The sequence below is a fragment of the Heterodontus francisci genome, chromosome 3 (assembly GCF_036365525.1).
Source record: "Heterodontus francisci isolate sHetFra1 chromosome 3, sHetFra1.hap1, whole genome shotgun sequence".
In the NCBI taxonomy this organism is placed as follows: Eukaryota; Metazoa; Chordata; class Chondrichthyes; order Heterodontiformes; family Heterodontidae; genus Heterodontus; species Heterodontus francisci.
In genome coordinates this window covers 48,187,186-48,206,536 of record NC_090373.1, presented here as the reverse complement: position 1 = coordinate 48,206,536, position 19,351 = coordinate 48,187,186, and the positions used below count along the sequence as shown (strand labels likewise).

General features: G+C 39.7%; 2 protein-coding genes across 4 annotated transcripts in view; one reads left to right on the top strand and one right to left on the bottom strand.

The window, feature by feature from the left end:
• Positions 1-4,834: 4,834 nt before the first annotated feature.
• The window catches only part of acp1 (acid phosphatase 1), a 102,312-nt gene continuing 87,795 nt past the window's right edge, over positions 4,835-19,351 (bottom strand). For 2 of the 3 annotated variants that reach the window (XM_068022079.1, XM_068022070.1), the window contains exon 5: positions 4,835-5,389. In XM_068022079.1, the coding sequence (XP_067878180.1) occupies positions 5,293-5,389 (97 nt within the window). In that variant the 3' untranslated portion in view covers positions 4,835-5,292. The remainder of the gene's footprint in view (positions 5,390-19,351) is intronic. The other variant, XR_010971012.1, reaches the window with a different exon arrangement.
• alkal2b (ALK and LTK ligand 2b) lies at positions 5,916-12,823 on the top strand. The gene is made up of 6 exons (XM_068022093.1): positions 5,916-6,404; positions 6,853-7,159; positions 8,230-8,286; positions 8,370-8,450; positions 9,924-10,000; positions 12,047-12,823. Exons 2-5 carry the CDS (start codon positions 6,898-6,900, stop codon positions 9,986-9,988), a joined length of 465 nt encoding a protein of 154 aa, XP_067878194.1. The 5' UTR covers positions 5,916-6,404; positions 6,853-6,897; the 3' UTR covers positions 9,989-10,000; positions 12,047-12,823.

Here is a 19,351-nt window from a genome sequence, read left to right as displayed (position 1 = left end):
GTAATCACTACCCCTTCTCCCTTCCTTCACCATTCTCCTATAACTACCCTCTCAAACCAGAGTCTTCTTCTCTCCATCACTCTACTGTCACCCTTAACACTCCATCCAGTTTCCCCTCACTTTACTTAAACAGGAGGGTATGAGATTATCAGCAGTACTCTCATCCTCAACTTGTTTCCCACCTACCGTTCCCCTTCTATCCAGGTCCCCAAAAGAAGCTTTGTTTGCTTTCAGAATTCAACTTTTTTTTTAAAGTATTCAAATTGGGATGAGGCAACACTCTGCCTGCTTCACTTTATCTGTACAGTACTCTAGCTGTCTGTCTCTATCTGTGTCACAGGTGCTATTGATTCGGACATCTACATATTTTGCCTGTCAACCTCTCTGTGTCCCACAATTTTCTATAATTTGAATGATTACCTTATCTCAATGCCAACAAAGGAGATGTAAGACAAATAAAAGCTTCCTCATTACTTCAAAATTCAATTTGTTCCTTTTTTTGGAAAAGTATACTCAAATCGGGATGCGAGAAGATGCTCTGGGGTCAATTTTACCCCTAACTGGTTGGTAGAAACATACTGGCTTGTAATGTGATCCTCTCTCAACATTGCTGATTTTAAACTGCAGGGTTCTGTAATTGGAAGAGGTGCCTGCCTAAAGCAGGTAGGGGCCTCAGGAATTTATGCAATTCAGTGTCCTATTTTTGTTCGCATTTCGACTGGAGTTTGAGCAGGGTTGCGACCAATGCTTTCTTGCCAGACTGAAACAAGTTTGCAGACAGAAGAGGGTAAGTGGAAAAATCTTTCCTTTGTGGGGACAGGAGGAGGAGTTCTTGTCCAGGCCAACAAGGAAAGTTGTGGCCTTCCCTATTCCAGACTCCCCCTCCCCCTGCCTCCTGCAAGGCCCTTCCAATATATTCGATGTATCACTTGTCATGTAATTATGTTTGATTTTATTTGTTACTTGGATATGAGCTTGAGGTGTCATAACCTACTGCGCTGTGGACCAAGAGCTGGAAGGTGGGATTAGACTGGATGGCTCTTTTTCAGTTGGTATGGACATGATGGGCTGAACAGTCTCCTTCTGTGCTGTAAATCTTTTTATAGTTCTATGTTTCTTACCTGCAACTTACTTTGTGTTGATGAGCCTTTCTTTGATGTTAGCTGACGAAGTTTCCAGCAGCCCAAACTTCCTCTCTCACCCGCCAGCCTGATTCCGGTGGACTGCTAACTGGCAGTTTGTCAATGAAGCCTGGAGCTAAAATACATCAGGCCTCAAACTGAGGCCAACAAGAACCTATCCACCTGAAACCCACAGGAGGTTGAAATCAACCACCGTCTCAGCTCACTCAATATAAACATTATCTGAGTAAAGCTTTTGACATGTGTCCTCTGATTTCTCAAATCATTTGAAAAGCAGCTGAGGAAACTATTTTGGAAACTAAAGAAAGTTATGCACAGCTCAGGGTAAAAATATAAAGTCCACGTCTAGGCTTTTGGGAAGGGTTGAAGACTTCAAGTAAAAGTTTTCAATAAAGTAACAAAAAAAACCCAAAAGAAAACAATCGAAAGATGAATATACAAAAATATCCCAAGGCACTTCACAGAGGCATAATCAAAAAAATTGATACTGGAGTAAAGAAGGAGATATTAGGAGTGATGAATGAAAAACTATTCCAAGAGGTAGAATTAAGGAGATTAATATAGGATGATAAGGAGGTGAAGGTGCTTAGAGAGGGTATTCCACATTATGAGCTCCAAACATTTGAAGGCACTGCTGCCAAGGGCAGGCTGAAATGGGAAGGATTATACGCATGACACTAGAATTAGAGGAACAGGGAATTTGGGGCATTATACATCTGCAAAATGTAATGGATATAGGAAATGATGAGGCTGTGAAGCAATTTAAGCACAAAGATGATAGTTTTAAATTTCAGGCAATGGGAAACCAGAAGCTAATGTAGGTTAGCAAGGACAGGCGTGATGGATGAGCAGAAACTGTTGTTGGATAGAATACAGGCAGAAAAGCTTTGAATGAACTGAACTTTACAACAGTAGAGGATGGGAGGTGGCCACGAAAGCATTGAAATAGCTGAGTCCTGATGTGAGAAAGGCATGCATGAGGTTTTTTGGCAGCAGATGAGCCAAAGCAGCAGTGGATCCAGGAAATGTTTCAGAGGTGCATGTAGGCAGTCTTTGCAATGGAATAGATATGGGGTAGAAGCTCAGTTTGGGTTCAGTAAGATGCTGAGTTTACAAACAGTCAGATTCAGCCTGAGACAGTGGCTAGGGAGAGACATGGAATCGGTGATGAAGGCACAGAGTTTCTGGCAGGGGTTGACTCTGATGTCTTTGGTCTTCCCAATGTTTAAACAGGTGAGGCATTGCAGAAGAATGGTATGTGAGTGTGTCAAAGGCTGCAGAGAGGTCAAGGAGGATAAATTAACCATGGTCACATGGAGAGGGTATTGTTTGTGACTTTGCTGCTGTGGCAGGTGCAAAAATCTAATTGGAGAAATTAAAATAGAGAGTTGCAGGAAAGATGGACATGGACTTGGGAAGCAACAACATGTTCAAGGGTTTTGGAGACAAAAGGGAGATTGGCGATTGTTTGTAGGGCCAAGGAGGTTGAGGATATGTTTTTGAGGAATGGGTGATGATGGATGTTTTAAAAGGAAGGTAACAGTGCTGGAGGAGAGGGAAGCATTTACAATGCTATCTAGGGTCAGTAAGGGAAGTAGAGTTAATTAGTTTAGTAGGAATGGGGTCAAGAGAGAAGGAAATGGGACTCAAGGAGGAGATGGGACTCATGGACAAGATAATCTTGAAGAGGCAATCTGGGAGTTGGACAAGAAACTATTCAATTGACAAGTCAATGGATACATTTAATTATGTTATTGTTTAATATATATATTATATATAATTTAAAATCCCATATTGGACAAAAATAATTTCAGCTATTGAGAAAAAATATACAGCTGATTTTATTTTCAGAAATTTTGAGTGATTTTTGGGGGGAAGATAATACAACACAATGTCATGGCATGCCAGAGAGCTTTTATAGATTAGTGATCAGATTAACAGAGGAAATCCCATTAAAACATTACCTACAGAAGTCACAAGGAAGTGTAACAGATAAATGTGGACATTTTTAGATTTTTAGATTCCCATAGAAAATGTTTACACAGCAATTTCAATGGAGAATGTGACCCACCTAAAAATCTCAAGATGCTATAAATTAAAACTAATAGTAACGCAGAAACAGTTAGTGGTGCGATAATCTCACTGCATCACTGTTCCTGTCACTCTGCAGTCTTCCACTTATGACATTGTAAGATGACTTTCAGGACTATTTTAATGATGATAGTACTCCATTAAAGTAACTATTGTACAACTGATACTGATTTAAAATTGATACACATATAGTGTGATAACATACAGCAGGAAGTCCCAAGTTGTACTGTAGGACACATGCTGCAAAGAGCATAGTACCATTGCATGAGTACCATGATACATGCACAGAGCTTCCCTCCAAGTTGGCTTACTTTCCATGTTAAGAGAAAGCTGGCAGAAGTGCAGCTTCTCCTCTGCATTAATAAAATTCTAAGTGTGAACTATACTAAGCCCAGTATAAAGCCCAAGAGATGTGAGCCTGTCTAATAGAAGAGATCTTCTCCAAATCTGCAGTGCACTCAGGTTCTAGTAAAGAGTCTCCACGCAAAATGTTAACCTGCAAAACCCTCTGAGGACTCTGTGTTCCTCTAATTCTGGCCCTTGTGCTTTTCACCCCCAATCTCTTCAACCCACCATTAGCGGCTGTGCTTTCAGCCATCTATGTTTTACACTCCGGAATGTCCGCTCTAAACCTCTCCAACTCTCTCTGCTCCTTTAAGGCCCTACTTAAAACCCACTTCTTTGGCCAAGCTTTTGGCTATCCCTTCTAATATCTGTTTCTTTGGCTCGGCATCCATTGTATTCTTATTACACTTCTGTGAAACATCTCGGGATGTTGTTCTATGCTAAAGGTGCCACATAAATAAATGTTGCTGCTGTTGCTTTTATGACTTAAGTTTTCTGTTTTCTGATGCTAATAGATTTGCTTTATATTTCTAGTGTTGTGTGCTTTTATTCAAGATCTCCAGTGTTCGCAATTTTTTCATTTTATTTCTCATATTGTGAACTTCCATTCTCCACAGTAAAAAAGAAACTTTTTAGAGGTATCCCCACAAGTTATAAAAATATACATACTATAATGGTCCTGAATAAATGAATTATGTTTAGTCTATCTATATATATTGTATTTAGTTTTAAAATGATCATACCCCACCCCCCTCCCCGATTATATGGAAAAAAGAGAGGAGCTATGACAACCATAGGATAACGGAGCTATACAGAGAATAAATATAGAGAATAAATCATTATCTCTACAACTCAGTTGATCATTGCTGCATAAATATTACTCAATGGAAAAATATAGCACAGGGAAAGTGCAAATACCCCAGGAGCAGAATTCCAGCAAGAAAGCACCAAAGTAGATTGACGCCACACTATTCACTTTGGTCAATAGTGCAGAAAATCTTTTGACATTTTCCTCTGACCTGGAATAAAATCGTCAACTTTCAATTTGATGCTGAAGTTCAGAAAAGATGCCTAGGTTCCTAATTAAGGAATTTAGTAAAGCCTTATTCCATAAAAACTTTGGTCATGTTTATGATCCCATTTTTTGAGAAGTTAAAACACTCAGATCAAGGTTAATTTTTTTTTTACTACTTTCTACTGACATTACATCCTTTTTATTCACTTGAACCTTTTCACCAAAATTAATCAACAGACAATTGAATCATACAATGATTTATTGAAAAGGTTGCTACAAAACCAAAAGGTAAAATTGCATTGTGACTCATGTTATATATATTAAGCGAATGAGTGGCATCTAGTGGGAGGAAGCAGGCTAGTCATCAACATTTTAATACAACATAAGGTCAGAGATCCGTTACCTTCAAACCTTGTTTAAGAACAACATTTTTCTTTGGTAAACAATGCATTTAAAGGCGGGTGGTTCCAGTGGTTAGTATTGCGGACCCTTGGACACAAATATTCCCTCAAAGGGGATTTTCTACGGCAATTAATTCTTCTATATATTATGCAACTGTTGCTTAAACGGCACAATTGGATAACTTGGACATTGTCGATCACCAGCGGTGGAAGTTCGCATTGAAAGGCTGTGCCGAAACAGAATCTCACTGTGAATCCGTCCCCATGATTTGCAACGCAAAAGTCAATTGAAAGACTCTCACCAGTCGCTGAATGGCGCTGTTGTCAGTTTTCTCCTCCATAGAATGCCTGTCGTTACCGTTCGTGTATTTTCTCGAATTTCACATTTGATGTATCTACATTCAACGCAGTAAGGGGGGAAATAAACCTTCATTATCAAGTTATAATAAATAGGAAGTTATTTTAAATCATTAAAACCACCATTTCGTGTTGGCCAAACAACTGATCCGACTTTAGTATTTGTTTTAGCCTGAAGGGAGTGGTAGACACGTTTTGAGTAAATAGAAATGGAAAGAGAATCAGATTTCAAGAAGTTACACCAGCTACCCCGACCACTGCGCCCTGTTTGCCTTCAGAAGCAGGAGCTCTGAGTGGCTTTGCGTTAGGGTATAATATCAATATTATTCCACCTTTAAGTAGCTGTATGTGTACGGCGGAGTAACTGCATAGTTACATATATATAGATATTTCCCGCCGACTTGAACTATTATTGTGTTTCCAATAATTTGCCACGTCGGAAATTAAACTTGGAGAAATAAACATGTTTATCACAAATCATATCAAATAAACTGCAATTGACAGGAATATAATGTCAGTTACCGGTTTCCTGACTTAAGAAAGGGAAAAGGAGAGAAAAAAAAGTTCCTGGTATTCACGCAGCGCTGTCAGTCAGAGACGATCTCATCATCATCCGGGCTGACGAAAATAATGCAATTCAAGGAGTGCTTGATCGGGAAGGATGTATTTTTCAAACAGCGTTAACACGTTTCCAATTAAAGACACGCCGGGGTAATCCGGTGGGACCGATTACGTCTGCAAATAGTCAGTAAAAGGCTGGGAAAGATCTAACGAAAGTTACCGAACAAAGGTTGCCAAGTGGACTTTTATTGTTTACCACCCACCTCAAGTCGATAATATCATATTGAACTACCACATGCATCATATACTATATAAGGGCCTGCGCTTGGAGGCACGGCTGAAATGGTCTAGTTTATGGAATAAAGTGCACACCGGGAGAAATTATTTATTTTGTGAGCAAGTCTCTACCTTTTCTGAACGGTGACAGAAATAAAAAGGCAAACGAGTTGCAAGGAGAGGAATCAGGATACATTTGGTGAACCCCGTTTAAAGGTAAATGTATGAAATTATTTTAATTCGAAATTAACATGTAGATTCTACAGATGTTACTTTGAAATATGTTGCCGCAGTTGGGCAAAGCGGAACATGCTGGATGCTATTTTTTCTGGGTTTACCAGCCATCTCTTGCAAAACGGCAGAACAACAGTAGAATTGTATGCATTTTTTGCGATTTTTACCAAATGTGCATCTCTTTTAAAAGTTTAGGCGAGGATACTGAGCAATAATATGCGCATTTAATAACAATCCCAACAAGCTTGCATTCGGTCTTAATGGGGTCTTAAACCAGAGTAGAGTTTGAATTCCAAACCCGTAAAACCAGAAAGTAATTACAGTAAATGAAAATGAAGAGCGCAGTTATGAGTGAGTGGCTTGGTATAACCGTGCAGGTTATCTAACAAAGCTGTGAAAGATCATCATGCTGCTTTCTTTTCTCTTTTAGTGCTCCGAGTAGAGGTTGGGAGGCTTTAATCTGATTTCAATAGCAATGAACGGACTGAGGTCGCCGTTATTCTTTGGACTTGTACTTCTAATAATCACAGCTGGATATTGCAAAGAGAGGACAGATCTCACGGAGTTACGGGACAACAAAACCCTCTTTAACTTCATATTGGAAATCATAAATCAGTTACACAAGCACCACGAGGAGGAAACCAATGATGTTAACTATTTCCCAGAACCTGTCGATTATACTTTTGATTCTCAGGAATTACCTGACAATGGTGTCTATCATCAGGAGGAGAGGGTTGGTAAGTGCTTTTAGTCCATTGATTCATGCTGTTCCCTCTGTACTTATCAATCTACCAATGATATTTTCATGTTACTAATGATGGATGGCAATACATTTTTATCTTTTACGCTATACAACCTGTAAAAGAGCGTTAAATTAATGGATCCCCGGGGTAGGATATTGGGATCTGGGTATTAATATTGCTGTTGTCCCATGGGACCGCGAACGGTCAAGGAGTCTATTTCGCCTTTCTGATCTTAGAATAGAGATGGTGAAAGGGGGCGCTGAGTTTGTGGAACACTGAATGTCAAGTGAAGCTGAATACAGGGAAGCAGCGAGACTAAAACGAAGCGGCAATGCATTACAAATGCAGCTAGGCACATTTTATGAATGGATGCAAACTAGCAAGGGTGAACTTGAGGACACTGGCCGTCTGGTTTTCAGATCAGTTGGAGATTCGGTGTTATTGAGTTATATAATCACGACAGCGCTACAAACTGTCTAATGCTGTCTTTTCATGCTGGCGACATGACGAGGAACGTTTTACGTGTATCATACTGCCGTCGGACTAATTATTTAATAATTTCATTATTTTTAGATTTGTTTATATGTTTAGGACCGATAGAGAGGGATACATAAACAGAGTGTGATCCTTCCAAAATATCATGAAGCAATTTTTAAAAAAAGTCCGCTATTACAAAATTGGAAGCTACATCGTGATCCCTGTGATTCCCTACTTTAAACCGAATTGTTCCGAATTTCCATAAATTCGAGTTTTCGGAATTCACTCTGAATGGTCTCCTAACATTTGAACAAATGGAAAGTGCTGCCGTTTCGCTGTTCAGCGTTCCTGTAAACTGCATTCTCTGCAGATCTGGTTCTCTGCCACATGGTTGGCGAGAACATTAATTAAAGTCATTAATTTATGAAGTTGCTTGTCGAACGAACAAACTGAAACCATCACTCCAATACACATCCCAAAAGATCTGTGTAAACATCGTTAAAGCATCTACATGGCAAAATTTGGTGATTTTATTTGCGTTAACTTGATCACAACAATGTCATTAATACATATCTGTATTCCAACAGAAATAGTACCCAGAGATTTGAGGAAGATGAAAGACAAATTTTTAAAACACTTAACAGGTAAGGGCTCTTTCAGTTTTGCTGTGTGGTCTTTTACTTGATGAGTATCGGCCAATTTTAACCGGTTACTGGCTTTCTTTCAGGTCCTCTTTATTTCAGCCCCAAATGCAGCAAACACTTCCATCGGCTGTACCACAACACCAGAGATTGCACCATACCAGCATGTAAGTGCCATCCTCTTTGTTCTCGCTTTCCAGTCAGACCGGCAGGGCTGCATTTTACTGTAAAAGTGATTGATTTGGGCATAAGTCTTAATTTGCTTTTAGCGTTTTCCCAAAGTGCATTTTTAAAAATGTAAACTTAAGAAAAATACTGCGGCGCTGGATATCTGGAAAAAAAAACAATGCTGGAAACACTCAGCAGGTCAGACAGTATCTGTGGAGAAAGAGTAAACCTTTCAGATTGACGGCTTTTTATCAGGACTTGTTGATGTAGTGGGTGCTCATTACTGGGGTCATGGGATCCAGACTCAATAGTTTTCACTTGAAGTTTGAATTATACCGAACCTGCATGAGTCTAGCAGGGAGGCCAGTTTGTATTGATTTAGGTACAGATGTCACAAAAACACATTCCAAATGGTCGTAGCTGTTCAGATCGAGTCTCGCTCATGGCACCATCCCAATAACAGGTTGGCGATTGACACATGGGAAGGGGCACGTTTCATTTTTGGAGACAGGACTGGAACTCCATTCTCAGAGTTTAGTTGTGTCAAGTTGACACGAATCTGCAGTTTCTACGGGTATGACAAATTAAGTCAGCGCAGCTCCAGGGGAAGCAAACCTGAAAGTCTGAGAGTTAGCAGTGTGATAACAAACGAATTCCAGTTGCCAATCACTGCTTGCTCGACACCATGTCTTAAACTTCAGTTTGTGGTGAACCGTCAGTTATTGGGAAGGAGCGTGCTTTACCACAATCATACAGGCAACGGAGATTGAAGTCTAGACTGCACTGATATGGCAGTGGTGAGTTGCTGCAAAGACAATTTTCGATGGGCTCAATGTAAACTATATTCTGAGATCCCCACTGCAAGCCCCAAAAAGTAGCAGCTTAATTCGATCCAGTTGAGAGATGGGGCCGAGTTAATCTCCTGAAAGGTTGACTGCCAAGGACACCAAAATCTATACTGCACTGACATGGAAGTCACACGTACAACTCATGCTTTTAACCAAGAGCTTAAAAATTATTAGCATGAAAATTACACTACGGTCGCATTCAGATCATATTTTATCATTTGAGAAAATGTTAACGTTTTGTACTATTTCTGGAATAGTAAATTAGAAAATGCAGACACTTTACAAAACCAGGTCGCAAAAATAGAATTGACCTATCCGGATACCTACATCCTTCTGGATTCACGGAAATCCTCAATCATTTCATAAATAGTTCAGCATGGATGGAACGTAGAGATTCCTATTAACAGTACTGTCAATTTATATATGTTTAATGAGAATGAAATAAATATGCTTGCAGAATACAGCGATTTATCAAAGAGGCCAAGGGGAAACTGATCAGATCTCAAAGATCTAACCATACTTATCGGATTGTCTCCAAATCTCATGTAAAGACGTACAATCTATGTGAAAGTGAGCGGATTTCGGATCGCGTGTTTATACACGATGTTTGCTATTCTCTTATAGATTATAAAAGGTGTGCCAGACTTCTCACAAGATTGGCAGTCAGTCGAATGTGTGTGAAAGGCTAAATTCCATTAATGGTAAGTGTTATTAACTTACTGACCTCCTCCTATGATATTTAAACAGCTTTGCTGGGAGAGGCGGACATCCTAAAGTTTCTGTTCTGTCATTTTTGGGGGCGGGAGGAGATGTTAGTATGGTAGTCCGGACATGCTGCTTTAGAAAGAGCTTTTCCGTTAGTAATACATTTTCAATTTACATAATCAGCCACTATATGCAGACCATACACTCAAGTGTAGGTCTGCCCTTCAGCCAACATCGATTAGCTGCTAAATGCAGCACTTTAATTCGCATCCATTTCATATGGATGTCACATCGTTACCAGTAAAATCCGCCCGTGCTACTTTCCGTTCAGCTTATCTTATAAGTTTCCTATTTAGTCTATAAAGGTCCGCAAATAATTCAGCTCTAATATACTTCAAACATCTTTTGGAAGTGTAATCAATTCATATGAATTTTAAAATTACTGTCCAAATATTTGATAGCTGTTGTATCAAGGTGTGAGTACTATAGAAAATCTATGCTCGGTAGAAGTCTAGTTTCATCCTCTTTAACTTTACAACTGTCCCCAAAATACATTAGATAATTACTCAAAATGAAAATCGTTTCGGTATTAACGGCCTCTTGGCAATGTTTTTCCATCTTGATGGTTTACTGTGCTATACACGGCAACACTAATTGCCATGGCTACTGCTTAACTAAAGATTAATAGAGATGGCAGCAATTGGTGCAGACATCATTTTACATAGCTTTATAATCAATAGGTCGGCCTACGCATCTTGAAAGTCGAAGATCCAGCCCTGAGTAATTAGTTTGCCATCGACTGAACATTGAACTTCCACGTTTCTATCTCACTAATCAGCGACACACACAATGCCATTGAGTGCTCGAATGCATGGGTTAGGAAAAGACATAGCATAAGATACCTAAAGAACATGTATCCTAGAAGGAAACAAGCAGTAATCACCATTCACATTTGAACAAAATTAACAGGGATCAAGTCCATGACTTATTTCCATTCCGGCATCTTCAGGTCTCTGTAGCACGGTGCAGATACTATCATTCGCAAGATAAATATGAGGTGGGATTCAGGAGCATTTAGGAATAGAGATGGGAATATTGTTTTAGGTAGTGCAATATTCAGCGAGAAAACAATAAATTTCTTTCATCATTCTTTCCACTCACTAAGCTTTATAATATTCAGTAGGGATATAATTTTTTGAATGTGATACACAATTAGAATTCCAGTTATGATGATCTTTGGTGAGCTCCACTACCACTCTTTTTAGCCGGGAGGGTGTAATGGGTTTGACCACGAATTTTAGTTGCAATAATTACATTAGTTTGATGGAAGGACAATTCAAATGCAACAAATAGGCTTGTTTTTGCTTAAGTTGTCATGCCACACTGCCATATAGCTGTGTAGCTGATAAAAGCCGCCCACATTTGGCAAGCAAGCTGAGTAGTCGGCAAATTAGGAACTCAAACTGACAGCTAACACAGGAGTGCAATATTTAACCAACTTCTGTTGTTAAATAGCTACAATACATGGACTGGAACAATATATCATACTTTTGGGATTTAAATGCACAGTAGTGCACTTTATGTATTGGAACTGGTAGTGTAAAGCACTGAACAATAGCTACTAAATTTGTGGTACATGTGACACTTCCAATCCATTCATGCGCCATAGTAATATGGAACTATTTGGGGTCTGACTACAGCAACAGCAGAAGTCTGACCATGTGGTTGATCTAATGATGCACTCTATTCTATGGAAGTGAGCCCTGACAAAGCATTAACACGAAATAAAATAAGGTACCTACGTATATGCACAATTCCACAGTAATGGTGAAAATTACCAGAATTTGCTTCCATTTTCAGAACTTAAATAGCATTAAGAAACAAACACACTCATGAACCAATCTATAAAATTCAGTTAAGCCAGATCAGGTTCCATGGATAAACATGTGACAGGCTTTTTACACAATGTGAAAAGAACTCATTCTACTTTTTAAACCCAAAATCCCTGAGAGTACAAAAAATGCAACAATCTTGTTTTACAGGTGACAACAATAAATTAAGATATCCCCAGAACCAAGAAAAGTGCCTTGGAAAACAACAGGGAAACACATTGATCTCAATACCTTTATAACATATTCCATTGTGAACAAAGATTTATTTTTGCAAACTGATGGATTACCTCCATAAACTCCTTAATGTGCATTTTGTATGTTGTCAACATTGTTTCTGTAATTCTGTACATTCATATAAATAACTGCCAATGTTACAAAGGCTGAACATTTGAGAAAATAATAACACTTCACTGTTTTTCTGTGTAATGCTGCCTGTTCAACAAATGATGTTTGGAACATTCTTTTGTATTAAACATCGAGACACTCAGATACTGTTCAAGACAAGGCTAATGTATCCTAAATTTACTGTAGGATTTTTTCATGCTTCAGAGTGCTGGTTATCTTTACTTGTCATATGTAATGCTTATGCAGTTTAAAACCATTTGCTGCGTCATAACACAGCAAAATATTGATATAATAGAATGCTTGGGGTCACCCTGTACCCCAAGGTTTAAGTTATGGTTTGCATGACATTTTCTTGCCTTTGTCTTTACAAAATTTAATATTTTAAAACTACACTGTTAGGTTAGTACAATGTTGGTTATGGTTTACATTCTCTGGGCTGAAAAAAAATTTGTGAGCAATTATCTTTTCTCTAACAAGTGGAGTGTCATTTGTACAGAAATATACAAGCTAATGTCATTAGTCACTGTACATTAAGATTTATAAACATTCCAGCTAACATGTGCAATATGTATATATTGTAAAGACCTGAATATATATCAGTTATAAAATAAAGTGTTTGGTATTTGACACAGACTAGACTGAGTGCTCTTTGTATACATTCCCAGGTTGTTACTACATGGTTTCAAACCACTTTTTCCAATCCAGACAGATGGAACTGCACAATATTCAAATAGAAGGCAATATATAATGTAGTCATATTCATCTGTACAAAATTTAGGATGTACTATTCTGAATAAGTAGTCAAAACCTACTTATACAAGTGCTTGATGCAAGCAGTTCCCAAGACAGGATGACACTTAGTTCATGTTTCTTGGTCCATTTGCAGTCTCAATACCTGATACATTTTTATTTAATAGCCATTTTTAAATCTACCTTTATGTCCAGTGCCACTTTTTCAAACCATTTAGAATCTTCCGCCCATTGTATTTTACTATTAGACACCAGATTATCAGCTAGTACTGAAGTCAACAGGATTATTAATACCCTAGTTATACTGCATGCCTGGTGTGATCTTTAACAACAAATATGAATGCTGCTTATTCCATAGAAACCAAAAATTTAGCAATGATGATGAGATCACCTGGAATATATAATCTTTGTCAGATTGGTTCAATTGTTAGCAATCTCATCTCTGAGTCATATGGTTGTTGGTTTAAAGCCCATTCCATGACTTGAACAAGTAGTGTATGTTGACTGAATGCAGCACGAGGAAAGTGCTGGATTCTCAGAAATGCCAGACTGGGATGATAAATGATTGCTTGTTTAGGTGGTTGTTACTAATCCCATGGCATTATTTGAAAAAGAACAGGGAATCCTGATGACCTATCCAATGTATCTTGATCAATCCCCAAAACAGGTTAACATACATCCTATTACTGATTGTGGGATCTTGCTGTGTGTGAAGAGTGCCATAATTTCCCCACAACATTAGTCACTGCATTTCAAAGTAATTCATGCTATGTAACACATTTTGAAATGTTTCTAGGAGATGTGATGAGGCACTGTGTAAAAGCATCTTTTAATTGAAAATTGTGCAGTGAAATCACTATGCTTGAAACTTTAAAGAGCAAAGTATATAAAATTACTCAGCAGTGTGCTCTACTACCATTTGAATTCTAATGATCGGAAAGAGCTCAGCTCTTCTCAATCACTAGAGATCTTACAGACAATTAAGTGCTAGGAATCAGCACACCATAAATGTTATTTTAAACTCATTCATGGGATGTGAGCATCCCTAGCATAGCCAGCATTTATTACCCATCCCTAATTGCCCTTGAGAAGGTGGTGGTGAGCTGCCACAGTCTGTGTGGTGTAGGTACACCTACACTGCTGTTAGGGAAGGAGTTTCAGGATTTTGACCGAGTGACAGTGAAGGAGTATTGATATAGTTCCAAGTCAGGATGGTGTGTGACTTGGAAGGAACCTGCAAGTGGTGGTGTTCCCATGCATCTGCTGCCCTTGTCCTTCTAGGCGGTAGAGGTCACAGGTTTGGAAGCTGCTGTTGAAGGAGCCCTGGCGAGTTGCTACAGTGCATCTTTTAGATGGTACACACTGCTGCTACTGTACGCCAGTGGTGAAGGGAGTGAATGTTTAAGGTGGTCAATTGGATGCCAATCAAGCAGGCTGCTATGTCTGGATGGTGTCGAGCTTCTTGAGTGTTGTTGGAGCTGCACTCATCCAGGCAAGTGGTGAGTATTTCATCACAATCTTGACTCGTGCCTTGTAGATGGTGAACAGGCTTTGGGGAGTTACTCGCCACAGAATCCCCAGCTTCTGACCTGCTCTTGTAGGCATGTTAAGGGCAGTCATTCTCCTCTCCACCTTTGGATTTCAGCTGTTTGGTGCAATCTTGGACCAAGGCGGTAATGAGGTTTGGAACCAAGTGGCCCTGGAGGGACCCAAACTGAACATCACTGAACAGGTTATTGCTGAGTAAGTGCCACTGAATAGCACTGTTGATGACATCTTCCATCATTTTGCTGATGATTGAGAGTAGACTGATGGGATGGTTATTGGCTGGATTGGGTTTGTCTTGCATTTTGTACACGGGACATACCTGGACAATTTTCCACATTGTCAGGTAGATACCAGTGTTGTAGCTGTACTGGAATAGCTTGGCTAGAGGTGTGGTTAGTTCTGGGACACAAGTCTGAAGACTGATATCTGTGATGCTGGGGAATTCAGGAAGAAGTCCAGAGGGGCCAGAAGATTGGGAAAATTTTAGAAACCACAGAGGATGACTAAAAAAAAAGGTAGAAATTAGAGTAAACTAGTAAGAAATATAAAAACAGACAATGAAAGCTTCTACAAATATATACAAAGGAAGAGAGTAGCTAAAGTAAGCATTGGTCCCTTAAAGGATGAGACTGGGGAATTAATCGGAAACAAGGAAACGGCTGAGACTCTGAATAAGTATTTTGTATTTGTCTTCACAGCAGAAGACACAAAAAGCATCCCAAGAATATCAGAAGTTCAAGAGGGAGGGAGGAACTTAAAACAGTCACTATCACTAGAGTAAAAGTACCAGGAAAACTAATGGGACTAAAGGCTGACAAGTTCCCTGGACCTGATGGCCTGCATCCTAGTGTCTTAAAAGAAGTGGCTCCAGAGATAGTGGATGCATTGGTTGTAATCTTTCAAAATTCCCTAGATTCTGGAAAGATCCTAGCAAATTGGAAAACTGGAAATGTAACACCTCTATACAAGAAAGGAGGGAGACAGAAAGCAGGAAACTATAGACCAGTTAGCCTAACATCTGTCATTGGGAAAATGCTAGAATACATTAGTAATAGCAGGACATTTAGAAAAACATAATGCAATCAGAGTCAACATGGTTTTATGAAAAGGAAGTCATGTTTGACAAATTTATTAGAGTTCTTTGAGGATGTAATAAGCAGGGTGCATAAAGGGGAACCAGTAGATGCAGTGTACTTGAATTTCCAAAAGGCATTCGATAAGATGCCACATAAAAGGTTACTGCACAAGATAAGAGCTCATGGTGTTGGGGGTAATATATTTGCAAGAATAGAGGATTGGCTAACTAACAGAAAACAGAGTCGGGATAAATGGGGCATTTTCAGGTTGGCAAACAGTAACTAATGGAGTGCCACAGGGATCAAAGCTGGGTTCTCAACAATTTACGATCTATATTAGTGACTTGAATAAAGGGACCGAGTGTCTTGTAGCTAAATTTGCCGACGACACAAAGATAGGTAGGAAATCAAAAGCTGTGAGGAGGACATAAAGAGACTCCAAAGGGCTATAGATAGATTAAATGAGTGGGCAAAAACTTGGCAGATGGAGTATAATGTGGGAAAGTGTGAGGTCGTCCACTTTGATGGGAAGAATAGAAAAACAGAATATTATTTACATGGAGAGAGACAGCAGAATGCTGTGGTCCAGAGGGTTCTGAATGTCCTTGTACATGAATCACAAAGCATTAGCACACAGGTACAGCAAGTAATTAGGAAGACAAATGGAATGTTGGAATTTATTGCAAGGGGGGTGGACTATAAAAGTAGGGAAGTTTTGCTCCAACTATATAGGGCAATGATGAGACTGTACCTAGAGTACTGTGTACAGTTTTGGTCTCCATACTTAAGGAGGGATATACTTGCATTGGAAACAGTTCACAAGGTTCACTGGGCTGATTCCTGGGATGAAGGGGTTATCTTATGAGGAAAGGTTGAGCAGGTTGGGCTTATACTCATTGGATTTTAGATGAATGAGAGGTGATATTATTGAAACATATAAGATTCTGAGGGGGAGGGGGCATGACAAGGTAAATGCTGAGAGGAAGTTTCCTCTCATGGGGCATTCCAGAACTAGGGAGCAGTGTTTCAGAATAAAGGATCTCCCTCTTAAGAGGAAGATGAGGAGGAATTTCTTCTCTCAGAGTTGTTAACTTTTGGAATTCTCTTCCCGAGACAGCAGTGGAGGCTGGGTCATTAAACATATTTAAGGCTGTATTAGACAGATTTTTGATCTAAAAGGGAATTAAGGGTTATGGGGGGCAGGCAGGAAAGTGAAGTTAAGGCCACAATCAAATCCACCATGATCTTATTGAACGGTGGAGCAGGCTTGAGGGACCAAATTGCCTACTCCTGCTCCTATTACTTATTATCTTATGATCATCCACCCGGTACCTCTGATGGGGATGTTTGTGGAGCCTCCTCCTCCATTTAGTTGTTTAATTGTCTACCATAATTTATGACTGGATGTGGCAGGACTGCAGAGATTTGATCTGATCTGTTGGTTGTGGGATTGCTTAGCTCTGTCTATAGCATATTGCTTCCGCAGTTTAATATTCCAGTAGTCCTGTGTTGTAGCTTCACCAGGTTGGCACCTAATTTTTAGGTATGCCTAGTGCTCTCCTGGAATGCTTTCTTACACATTCTTCATTGAACCAAAGTTGGTCCACTGGCTTGATGGCAATGGTAAAGTAAGGAATATGGTAGACCATGAGGTTACAGATTGTGGTTGAATACTATTCTGGTGCTGCTGATGGCCTGCAGTGCCTCATGGATGCCTAGTTTTGACCTGATAGATCGGTTCTGAATCTATGCCATTTAGCACACGTGCCACACAACACGATGGAGGTTGCCCTCAGTGTGAAGGTGGGACTTCATCTCCACAAGGACTCTGAGTTGGCTATTCCTACCAATACTGTCATGAACAGGTGCATTTGCAACAGAAGACTGGTAAAAACAAGGTCAAGTAGACTTTTCCCTCTTGTTGGTTCTCTCACTGCCTGCTGCAGACTCAGTCTGGCAGATTAACCCTTCAGAACCTGGCCAGAAGTTATGCTACCAGCCACTTCTGGCGATCGACATTGAATTCCCCACCAGAGTGCATTCTGTACTTGTGCTATCCTTAATGCTTCTTTAAAATGGTGTTCAATATGGAGGAGTACTCGTTCATCAGTTGAGGGAGGGCTTCAGGTAGTAATCAGCAGGAAGTTCCCTTGCCCATGTTTGACATAATGCCATGAGGCTTTATGGGTCGGGAATCAAAGTAGACAACTCCCAGGTATTATTTGGTGAGTATGACTACATCAGGCTGTTGCTTGATTAGTCTGTGGGAACAGCTCTCCCAATTTTGGCACAAGTCCACAGATGTTAATGAGAATGACTTTGCAGGATCAATTGGGCTGGATGTGCCTTTGTCATTTCCAGTGCCTAGGTCGAGGACAGGTGGCCCGTCTGGTTTTATTCTTATTCAGCTTTTCTGTAGCAGTTTGTACAGCTGTGTGGCTTACTAGGCCATTTCAGAGGGCAGTTAAAAGTCAACCACGTTGCTGTGGGTCTGGAGTCACATGTAGGCTAGACCAGTTAAGGACAGCGATCTCTTTTCCTAAAAGGCATTAGTGAAAATGGTCACCATAAAGGAGAGTAGCTTTTTAAAATTCTAGATATATTAATTAATTGACTTTAAACACCACCAGCTGCCTTGGGACTTAAACCCCTGCCTCAGGAACGTTTAAGTTAGTAGTCCGATGACATTGCCACTATGTTACTGCTTCCAATGTATCGTGCAGTACACAAAAACATGAAGCTCTGTAATCATCAGGGAGGTTTATCACATAAGAAAACCTTTAGTATTTTTAATTTCTATGTATCGTCTTCTTTGTTGGTCAGCTTAAATTTGGCTCACTGAAAATCAAACCTGCATTCTCCTTTGCAATTGGGAATGCTACTGGGGTCAGTCTGTCTTTTGTGACGAGTGACTGCACAGAATCACCATAAATATTTTAATGGTTTATTCAAACACTTCAGGTCTATGCCAGACTGTTAACTGGCCGGAGGGGTGTCTGTTGCACATCATCTGTCCTAATGGCTGCACAATTTGAAATAGCGTTTACTCCTGAAAAATAGTTGAATAAGTTATTAGATGAGTCAGGAAGACATTAATATGCTGTTTTAATTGCAACCTTGTCTACATGCTTGTTACGTTGAATCAAGTGATCAATTAAATGAAATGGATTTTGTAACTAGGTAACAAACAGATATTTCGCCAAAACCTATCAGGTGAGCGTCATTAATACTCTAGAGGTATTCCTTGGGAACTGCAGCCATTTTCTACTTCTTTAAGTTTCTACACAATTGGCAGATTTATTACATTTTGGAAGATAGATTTGGAATTTCCTTTGTTACACTCAAACTTCAAAGGAAACCAGGGGATAGTCAGGGAATATATTCCCACCTCATCATTGAAGAAAAACAGAAAACACTCAGCAGGTCAGGCAGCATCTTTTTTTTTTTAGAACATTACAGCGCAGTACAGGCCCTTCGGCCCTCGATGTTGCGCCGACCATCTGACCTACACTATTCCATTTTCATCCATATGTCTATCCAATGACCACTTAAATGCCCTTAAAGTTGGCGAGTCTACTACTGTTGCAGGCAGGGCGTTCCACGGCCCTACTACTCTCTGCGTAAAGAAACTACCTCTGACATCTGTCCTATATCTTTCACCCCTCAACTTAAAGCTATGTCCCCTTGTGTTTGCCATCATCATCCGAGGAAAAAGACTCTCACTATCCACCCTATC

Coding starts and splice junctions, on each gene's coding strand:
- alkal2b (XM_068022093.1), top strand. CDS start 6,898: ATGAACGGACTGAGGTCGCCGTTATTCTTTGGACTTGTACTTCTAATA. Junction 7,160..8,229: donor TCATCAGGAGGAGAGGGTTG/GTAAGTGCTTTT, acceptor GTATTCCAACAG/AAATAGTACCCAGAGATTTG. Junction 8,287..8,369: donor ATTTTTAAAACACTTAACAG/GTAAGGGCTCTT, acceptor GCTTTCTTTCAG/GTCCTCTTTATTTCAGCCCC.